Genomic DNA, 9,802 nt, shown 5'->3' on the forward strand with positions numbered 1-9,802 from the left:
TACAAATGAATTTAATTTCCTGGACAACAAACAGCGAAAACCTTCCCGACTCCTGCTACCTGTTCATTCAGTCTGAACCGATTCTCTGAGTCGATTCTGATTCAGTTAATTTGACTCATTTATGTCTAATTTAGCTACTAATTTACTAATTTAACTCAAAAGGTGTATGAATGTGTGTAACATGTATAATGTATATAATGTATACAGAGCTGTGCTGCACATTATAACTTCTCTTCTACTGTATATTACAGACCTCAGGACTTTCCTCCACACACACACACACACACACACTTTATATTTCCACTTCCAAAGACATACTCTCTTTTTCTCCTTTCTCAGTCTGTATTTTTCTCTTTTCTTCCTCTCTCTCTCTCTCTCTCTCTATCTGACTCTTTCTGTCTCTCTCTCATTGCTTTCTTCTGTTTCTCTCTCACTCTGTCTCTCCCTGTTCTCTCTCAATGTGTCTCTCTTTCTCCCTCTTTCTCTCCCTCACTGTCTCTCTCTGTCTCTCATTATACTTCCCTGTCACTCACTCTTGTCTTTCTCTCTCTCTGTCTCTCTTTCACTGTCTGTCTCTCTTCCTGTCTCTCGTTCTCACTGACTGTCTTTCTCACTGTTTACTACTGTCCCTCTGTCTGTCTGTCTGTCTTTCTCTCCCTCTCCCTCTCTCTCTTTTTTCATGTGTCTCTCAGAGTGCACTTTATGTCTAGCAGAAACTGCCTGAAGCTTTAATTGGATGGTTTTTTCACTCAGTAATTGTGCTGTGTGTAACTCGTCCTCTAGAGGGCAGAGCGTCCCCGGGCCTCGCCAAGGTCAAAGCTATTTGTCGGCCTCCAGTTGAGAGAACAAATGAGGATGAGCTTCCTGGAGCTCTTTCATCCTCACACTCTCTTTTACAGACATTCGCTTCCTCTCTCTCACTGAGAGTGTGTGCCTCTTCACTCTCCTTCTTTTTCACACACACACACACACACACACACTCACACTTCATATTTACAGTTCCTGTCTTTTCCTCCATTCAGTGTTGTTATTCAGTTTAACAGAAAGAAAGATGAAGAGACTGCAGCTGATTTCATTTGATTAGAGGAGCAGAAAACCTGTTACGCAGTGAGTGTGTAAGATACTCAGTGTAATAGTTCAGTGCAGTTTTGCTCGCTGGAATCATCCTGATTAAAAAGTGAGGGATTAAATTAGCACCGCGAGTGGCGCAGCCCGGACTGTACCACTTTCCCCTTCTCCTTTCCCTCTTTCCTCACAGAGACTCACTCTTCGGTTCACAGAGTAATCTCCTGTAATCATTGGAATTAAATATTCATCTCTCTCTTCATCTCTCTCTCTCTGTCTGTCTGTCTCTCTCTCTCTTTCTCTTTCTATCTCTCTGGTCCTGCTTGCTGCTTGTCGAAGTTTTTAATTCTATCCATCTCTCTCACCCTTGCTCATACTTTTTCTCTCTGTTTCTGTTTATCTCTCTCTCTTTCTCTCTCCTCATCTCCCTCCCTATTTCTTTTTTCTTCCCAGTACTCTTTCTTCCATTCATTGCATTCAGCCTTCCACAATTTCTTTTTCCTCTGTGTCTTTCCTTTTATTTTCTTCGTGCATACTACATACATATCTCTCTTTCTCTTTATTAACACCTCCCTTTTATGCCTAGTTTTCTTTTGCTTTCTTTCTCTCCTTCTACATGTCTTTCAGTCCCTCTCCCTTTCTGTCTCTCTTTGTTTTGGTCTCTCTTTTTCACTTTTGTTTGTTTTTTTTTCATTCCTTCTTTTTTATGTAGTTTTCTTTTTTTCCCTTTGACTGTCTCAGTCTGTCAGCTATCTCTCTTTCTCTTTAGCTTTTGTCTTCTCATCTCTCTCTCTCTCTCTCTCTCTCTCTCTCTGTACCTGCTTGCTGCTTGTTTAAGGGTTTAATTGCTTCTAATTTGTTCACTAAAGACCCGCTATTACGTGACGCAGCAAAGTTGCGACCAAATTACACCCTTTTATGAGTCGAGTGGTGATTCCCTGTGCGCTGATGGACGGAGGGATGGGTGGATGGATGGATGGATGGACATTTGGATATAGCTGGGGTTCTCTGGTCATTTTCAGTGAATAAAGCAAATGGCTGTGGCGTGTCTCGCAGTCCATTACCTGCTCAAGGCTCGGTTCGGGACTCGATGAGCCATTAGCGAACAGCAGCTCGGTTCTGCGCTGAAAAAGCGCCGCGTGCAAAACAAGAGAACGCCTGTGGCCCTAATTGTCAGGGCTGTCAGAGAGAGGGGTGTGTGTGTGTGTGTGTGTGTGTGTGTGTGTGTGTGTGTGTGTGTGTGTTTATAAGCTACTCTTTCCCCAATCCTCTACTTCATAGTGTAGTGTGGTTCATCAGCTCATTAACACACATACGTGATGTGTGGACATATGTGTGAAAGTATGTGTGAGAATGTGTGAAAATGTGTGTGCGCTCGTGTGTGTGCGTGTGTGTGTGTGTGTGTGTGCGCGAAAGTGCATGTGAGTGTATGTGATCATCTTTTCTCCCCCAGTCCCCTGTTCTGCATTTTCGTGTGTGTTATAGGTAAACAGATGGACATAGATGGATAAAATGATGGATCGATGAATGAATTGGTGAATGGATAGATAGATGGTTTAACACACTGCTGCGATAGATAGATAGATAGATAGATAGATAGATAGATAGATAGATAGATAGATAGATAGATAAGCGGAAGATCAGGCAGACAGAATGATGGATGAATGGATGGATGGATGCTTGGACAGATGTAAATAGATAGATGGCTGGACAGATGGAAAGATAGATGGTGGGCTTGTGGATGAAAGATAGATAGATAGATGGATAGATAGAATAAATTTGAAATCGTATAGATTTTTAGATTTTACAATGTGTGTTTGGGTGTGCTAATTTTGTTTTATGTGTGTTTTTTTTTTTTTTTTGCCTTTTTCTCCCTCTCTCTCTCTCTCTCTCTCTCTCTCTCACACACATGCACACACACACACACTCACACACACACACACACACTTGTTTTATTCTCATGAAGAGTCAGGTGTGTAAGAGCAGGAAACACTAAACTGAGAACTTGTAGCATCAGGAGCTGGGAAACACCGTCACACACCCGTACTGATGATGAGCAGTGTAGTGACACACCGCTGTGATTTTGGCTTGGACTGTGTGTGTGTGTGTGTGTGTGTGTGTGTGTGCATGTGCAGTGCCATTACTGAAGCTTTTGCTGCTAAAGCATGTTAACAGCTCACATCTCTCCACTCTAAATATTTTCCACCACTTTCCCATCATTTCAGCCGTACAGGAAGTGGACCTGCGGGTCTGCGTTTCTCGTCGTTATCCATTTTTAACTTCACTTTGTTCTCAAATAAACGTTTTTTTTTTTTTTTTAACGTTGCTGCAGTCGAGATGTTCAGTGTCTGAAGTTTGCTTCTTCAGTGTTGCACTGGAAATACGAAGCTAATGGAGCTAGCAAAGAATGGAAGCTTAATAGCTACCTGTTTAGCATCGTGTGTGTACTCAAATCATCTCACACTCGTCTGGTAGCTCCAGCACAAGCAAGAAGCAAACTTCAGACGCTGAACACGTCCTGGCTGATCGACGTTTAGGGGTGAAAGGGGACATTGTGGACATTTCATTTTTGGCCGAACTGTTCTTTTAAGGTGTCGAGGACTCTTGGCTTACATCAGCACTGAAGCATGACCACTGAGGCGATAGGCGTAAAGGACGCTGGGCAATCGGCCGTTTATTCCACACTGCTTCCACACGTTTAGTTATCGAACCGAGCAGTCCTCTTCTAAATTATTTATTAATCCACAGTAAAAAAAAAAAAAAATCTATGATTTATATTGTGGTGTTTATTAATATTAAATCACTTTTAAAGGTGAGCTTATTTATTTATTTATTTATTTATTTATTTATTTATTTATTTAGAGTTTTACGTAGAGTTTAGTCAGTCTGTTGAAATTTTACCTCTTTACAAAGTTATACATTCCAGAAAAAAATGTAGATAACTTCTCGGTAAATGTTCCATCCAGTGTGAACAGAGTTCTATATTAAGAGAGAACATTTTGTTTTTTGTTATATTAATTTAACATAAATGAATTACATAACAATTCGAACCGAATTACTCAACCAATCCTTTTACAAACAACTACATGTTGTTTATTTTATATTGAGCAGCTTTATGTTGAAAAATGAATATAAACATTTACATATTACTAATAAGGGACGGGAATTTTTTTTTGGCTTCCTTCGTACTCGAGTGTCACATTATAAACTGCTGATACAGTTTTCAGGAACGTCATATAAACTGAATTGTTTGTGGACGTGTATGAAAGCTTTCAATCTCTTACTCTATTTTTCTCTCTCTTCCTTTTGAATGTCTTGTTTGTTGGCATTAAACTGAAAGAAAATGTTTTCCTATTACTTAATTGAATCAGAGCGAGGCAGGCTGGGGTGATGTGTGTGTGTGTGTGTGTGTAGTGTGTGTGGGGGGGTGTTCGGCCCCTTTGTGTGTGTCCGTCCTGCGCTGTCACACACTTTAATGCGAGCCTCTTTTCTCTGGCATTCACGACTCCCTACAATGACATTCAATTCAATCCGGAGGCAGTGAAAACCTGGTTATTTTTATATATTCTTTCCTGGGGCCGGCGGGGGCCCGCACGCACGAATTAAACACCACGGTTTAACCATGCAGCCTCACACAACCACGCGGCCTCGGGCAGAAACGATACACCATACTCATACGCTTCTCATCATTTTACATTCAGACAAACACTGCAGTGTTCTCTGTACGAGAGTTTTATATCGGGTTTGTTTTGATTGAATTTCGTTTAGTGTTTATAAATGTGTTCATCTCAGAAACGAACTATTTACTCACTAAATGAAATCCCCACTGCATTTTTTGTAGTGTTGAATACAATTTACAACTTATTAGTTCTTTATAGTGTTATTAGCTCTCATTATATTATAATAAAAGACCTTCACTCTGGGGATGGGGGAGAAAAAAGGTTAAACCACGAGACCTAAAAGGTTATTGAGTTTGTCCTTCTGGGAGAACCCAGGGTTCTATGTAGAACTCCACAACAGAGGGTTTTAAAACCCTTAGGCAGACCCAGCTGAGTTTATTGAACACTATAACAGTGTAATTAAACACTACGGGTGTTAGTGTAGCCCAGTGAGAGTCAGCTGATCACTGAGTGTTAATTCAGTTTAGATATTAATTCAACTCCGAGAGTGTATTCTGCACTGTGTTAATTCTGTACAGCCTGTAGGTAGAATTGCAACAGGATAGATTTTAATTCAATGCTGCAGCAGTTAAATAAACACTTCATGCATTAATGTGACAATTTAGTTTTAATTTAATTCTATTCAACACTGTAGTTGTAGATTTTAATTCAGCACTTTATTCAGGTGTAAAGCTGTGTGATCAGCACTATAACAGTGTAATACAACATTATAGGAGTTATTAATTGATTTAGGAGCACCGAGGATGAATGCAGGTAATGATTTAACAGTTACATGATATAATTCTGCACAACTGATGATTATGTAGGTTGTGTAGGTTAGTGTTTTGGTTTTATTTGCTAAAAATTGGTGAGTATGAATGACTACATTACTCCTAGAGAAGTGGCTCTCCATAAAGTGGGGTCTGTGATAATTTATATAGTTTTATATATGAAATAACAAGCTATTAAACTTATTATATTTATTGAGTTTTTATAGAAATTAGCCCGGCCATCTCAATCTCAAAATCTCAATAACTCAAAAACAAGTAATGTATATTGGACCTTTTTTCTAGGAATAGGAAGTTGTACAGCTCCAACAAATAGCCAAAATATTGCTGTACAAATTTGAACAATAAATTTAATATTTGAATATTTGGATAATTTTCATCAGATAAATCTGTGCTAAAAGCTCTCTGGTTTAAATAAAGTTTAAATAAAGTTTAAATAAAGTGTAAGACCCCGTGTTGTAGAGCAACAGGCTGTTAAAGTGAGGTTTTTAAACACAGGACATTGTTTGTGACTGATCTGTGTAAGTCTTTGTGTTTTGTTGAAATTCATGCTGACTGACAGTGAAACATTTCGTCTTGTGTTTGTCTTGCTGCAGGTGCATCTGCCTGATCCTCCCCTGCGTCTCATTCCAAGCTTCCCACAAATAAGCTCATGGCCAGGTGAATGAATCTCAAATTAAAAGAGCAATAGTGTCCATGCGATCAATGGGTGGGGGGGAAATAATAAAGTTTAAAATGACACTAAAAGAGTAATAGTAGGCTGTAAAAAAAAAAGAAAAAAAAAGAGGCGGACTGAAAAAAAAAACAAAAACAAAACAAAACAGGGGGCAGAGCCGCGTCTCGCGGTGTGGGTGGGGCTGACAAGAATGGACTACATTATGCAGTTCATTTAGTTAACAAGTGAAATAATAGGGAAGCGTGCAGTGTGAATGCTCAGAGAAAAGGCACAAAACCCTATTGAGAGAGAGAGAGAGAGAGAGAGAGAGAGAGAGAGACGGATGCGTGGTCTGGAACTTATTTAAGAGCCTCGGTGTTTCTCTGCAGCATCACTCTGCTGTCCATCACACGAGAGACTGGACCATTTTGTGAAAACTTTCTGCATTCGTCCGCGTGCAGAAAGAAACTTTTTTGCGCATTTTTTCCTCATCACTTTTAAAGAAGAAGTAGAAGAAGAAGAATATAAAGAAGATGCCCCGATCATTTCTTGTGGACTCGTTGATTTTGCGTGAGGCCAACGAGAAAGGCAGCGAGAACAACCCGCCGCCGCCGCTGCTGCCGTACACGGTGCACCCGCCGCACGCGCTCCACGGGCTGTCGGCGGCGGTGGCCGCGTCGTGCCACGCGCGCAAAGCCGGCCTGCTGTGCTTCTGTCCGCTGTGCATGGCGGCCGCGGCGTCGCAGCAGCTCCACCCGGCTCCCCCGGCGCTCCCGCTGCTCAAGGCGGCGGCCGCGGCGGCCTCGTTCCCGGCGGCTTTCGGCTCGCAGTGCTGCCCGTCCGCGCTCTCGCGGCAACACTCGCCCTCCAGCGGCGTGCACGTGAACCACGGCGCGGGACTTTACCAGAGCGCGTACCCGGTCGCGGACCCGCGGCAGTTCCACTGCATGTCGCTCGGTGAGTTCTCACTTATATCGTTTATATCAGTGAACACTGACACTGATTGGTTAATTATTCAAATGTATTCATCACTCAGCTTTGGATAATTCCTAAAAAATTCATTTACCAAAAGTAAATAACAATAAAGTGACACACAAAGTTTGTTATCCTCAAAGTTTCTGTATAGAACCCTGGGTTCCCTTCCAGCACCACTTTAGCAACCAAAAGAACCATTAAGTAACATTATAAAAACCATCAACTATCAGAAGAACTCTTTGAGTATTTTAGGACTATAGAACCATCAACTGTCCCATGAACCTTTTAATAATAATAATAATAATGTGTTTCTCCATATTTCTGACAGAAAGCAGCAACAGCCAACTCCAGAGCAGCAAGCGTATGCGCACGGCGTTCACCAGCACGCAGCTCCTGGAGCTCGAGCGCGAGTTCACCTCCAACATGTACCTGTCCCGGCTGCGGCGCATCGAGATCGCCACCTACCTGAACCTGTCCGAGAAACAGGTCAAGATCTGGTTCCAGAACCGACGTGTCAAGCACAAGAAAGAAGGCAAGGGAGGTTCCCACAGAACGGGTTCTCTGCACTGCAAGTGTTCGTCCGCACGCTGCTCTGAGGAAGAGGACGACACACCCATGTCACCTTCATCATCAGGGAAGGAGGACGCTGATCTCTCTGTTAGCCCGTGAACTCTCAGTAAACAAACATACAGGGATCGCTTCATAGCACGCCACCTGCACAGTTCCTAATTAGCTCTTTGATTAGCCAAATCAGGTGCTAGATTTGGGGGTTGGAGCTCAACTTGGAGCTGGAGTGTACCAAAGTAGTGCTCCAGAAACAAGAAATGTTAGCATGTCTGAAAACATAGTCAGATAGTATAGGCTTGTCTGGATGATAATAGCTAACTAGTCCCTTAATTGGTGTGGTACAAATCTCACCTGTACCTGTATTTTATCTTGTCACTGGTGTGGTACCATCAGTTGTACATCTTTTGTACCTTTAGTGTGTATCTTTCACCTGCCAAGGTGCATAAGGTGTACCTTTAAAGGTACATCACTGGTCCTTAAGGTCCATTGCACCTTAAAATTATTGATGGAACCATGACAGCGACAGGGAAAAGTCCACTCTGGTACCTTTAAGCTATTTCTGAGAGTGTAGCCGATAGTGAGCTTCTCTTCGCTTCTCTATGAAGCAATTTTGGACAAATTTGGGTCAATTAATTAGGAATGTCATAAACATAACCTTTTAACCTTCAAGTTTTCCAGTGATGCGTTTCATAAGAGGTTCCTGATGAGGTTCCTGATGTACTGAGGTGAATTTTACTTGCTAGCAAAATGCATGGCATTAAAGTTCATAGTTTAGATGTGGATAGCTGTGGAGAAAACCTCAGTTCTCACTCAAGTGCTTTTGATATTCATCCAGAAAGAGATAAACGCTCGCTAAATCACTTCACCTACTCAGCTCTTCATGCTAATGTCACATACTGACTGACTCAACGTGTTCTCAACTTTATCGTCTTAAATTCCTAAGTGCCAAAACATTTTTTTTTAAACTTTATGAATAAAGTGAAAAGCTACTTATGGGTTTTATCTCACAGATGTTGTGGCTAAACTGACCAAAACCCTCCTGAACGTCAAGAGAGAGAAGTTAGCAAAACCGGCTAGTTGTTGTTATATTAGCCGTGATGCTAATGTTCTGTTTCTCTTCAGGAGGAGTGTTATTTAACTAACATATTTCCCTGAATATAAATCAAATACAGTGACTGTATGTGTGTAAGTACTGAAATGTGTAAATAAGAGAGAGAAAAAGAGGTTTATATAAATTAGGGGAACGCACGAGCGACTCCATTAATAGCGCTGTATATAATTGTATACATGTTGTATGATTGTAGTTTTTTTTCTTTCTTAAAAACATGTTCATTGTTATGTATCACCAAAAGGTTTTGATATCTGTATATACCCCAGAATGGAAATTTAGTCTGTCCTTATTCCTTTTTTTGTAATCTTTTGTGTTGTAAATGCATCACAGTAGAGATGATTGAGTGAAAGCTGAATGCTGCTTCGTGTTCCTCTCAACATCTCACCACCTGTAACTGTATGTTCATGAGAATATTTATTTATTTAAAACATTATCGCTGAAAATAAAGAATATTTCTTACTAGTGATCTATTTTGTCTCCCTGTCAGTTCAAAAAGCTCCACCTGAAGCTTACACACATCACTTTAATATTATAATAATAGCAAACACCACAATATCCAAAATATAGTCTAACAAAACCCATCCAAAGAGATTTACTGCGCCAAGCTTTATTTAATTATGGTTTTTTTTTTTCAGTATGAACTTTTTTATATAAATCTAATGATTCCAATGAAATCCGAGTTCATGAAGCCTGGTTTCTTAACGCTGTATGTGCAACTTATTTCAGTTTAATATCGGTTTGTTTTGTGCGCATTTACGTGTTTTGGATATCATTTGTTATCTATCTATCTATCTATCCATCCATCCATCCATCCCGACGCAGCAGGTGTTGCATTAGTTCTGCAAGCTGGAAGATCAAGCATTCTCTATCATTATTTCCTTTCCTTTTTCCAATTTCTGTCTCATTTGACATGTTTAAAGATTTCTCTAGAATTTCATTTCCCTGTCTGATGTACGTTGTGTGCAAATCTTTCCAGATATGT

The 9,802-nt window shown here is 40.7% G+C and overlaps 1 protein-coding gene and 1 non-coding gene across 2 annotated transcripts in view; both read left to right on the top strand.

Annotated features, from left to right (window-relative positions):
* The window catches only part of LOC113531062 (uncharacterized), a 31,251-nt gene extending 25,111 nt beyond the window's left edge, over positions 1-6,140 (top strand). Inside the window, exon 3 of the transcript XR_008301078.1 lies at positions 6,109-6,140. This is a non-coding gene — a transcript (uncharacterized LOC113531062). The remainder of the gene's footprint in view (positions 1-6,108) is intronic.
* An 80-nt stretch (positions 6,141-6,220) lies between these two features.
* Positions 6,221-9,286, top strand: gsx1 (GS homeobox 1). The gene is made up of 2 exons (XM_026921540.3): positions 6,221-7,124; positions 7,471-9,286. Exons 1-2 carry the CDS (start codon positions 6,701-6,703, stop codon positions 7,809-7,811), a joined length of 765 nt encoding a protein of 254 aa, XP_026777341.2. The 5' UTR covers positions 6,221-6,700; the 3' UTR covers positions 7,812-9,286.
* Positions 9,287-9,802: the final 516 nt, after the last annotated feature.

Source organism: Pangasianodon hypophthalmus, chromosome 27, assembly GCF_027358585.1.
Source record: "Pangasianodon hypophthalmus isolate fPanHyp1 chromosome 27, fPanHyp1.pri, whole genome shotgun sequence".
Taxonomy (NCBI): Eukaryota; Metazoa; Chordata; class Actinopteri; order Siluriformes; family Pangasiidae; genus Pangasianodon; species Pangasianodon hypophthalmus.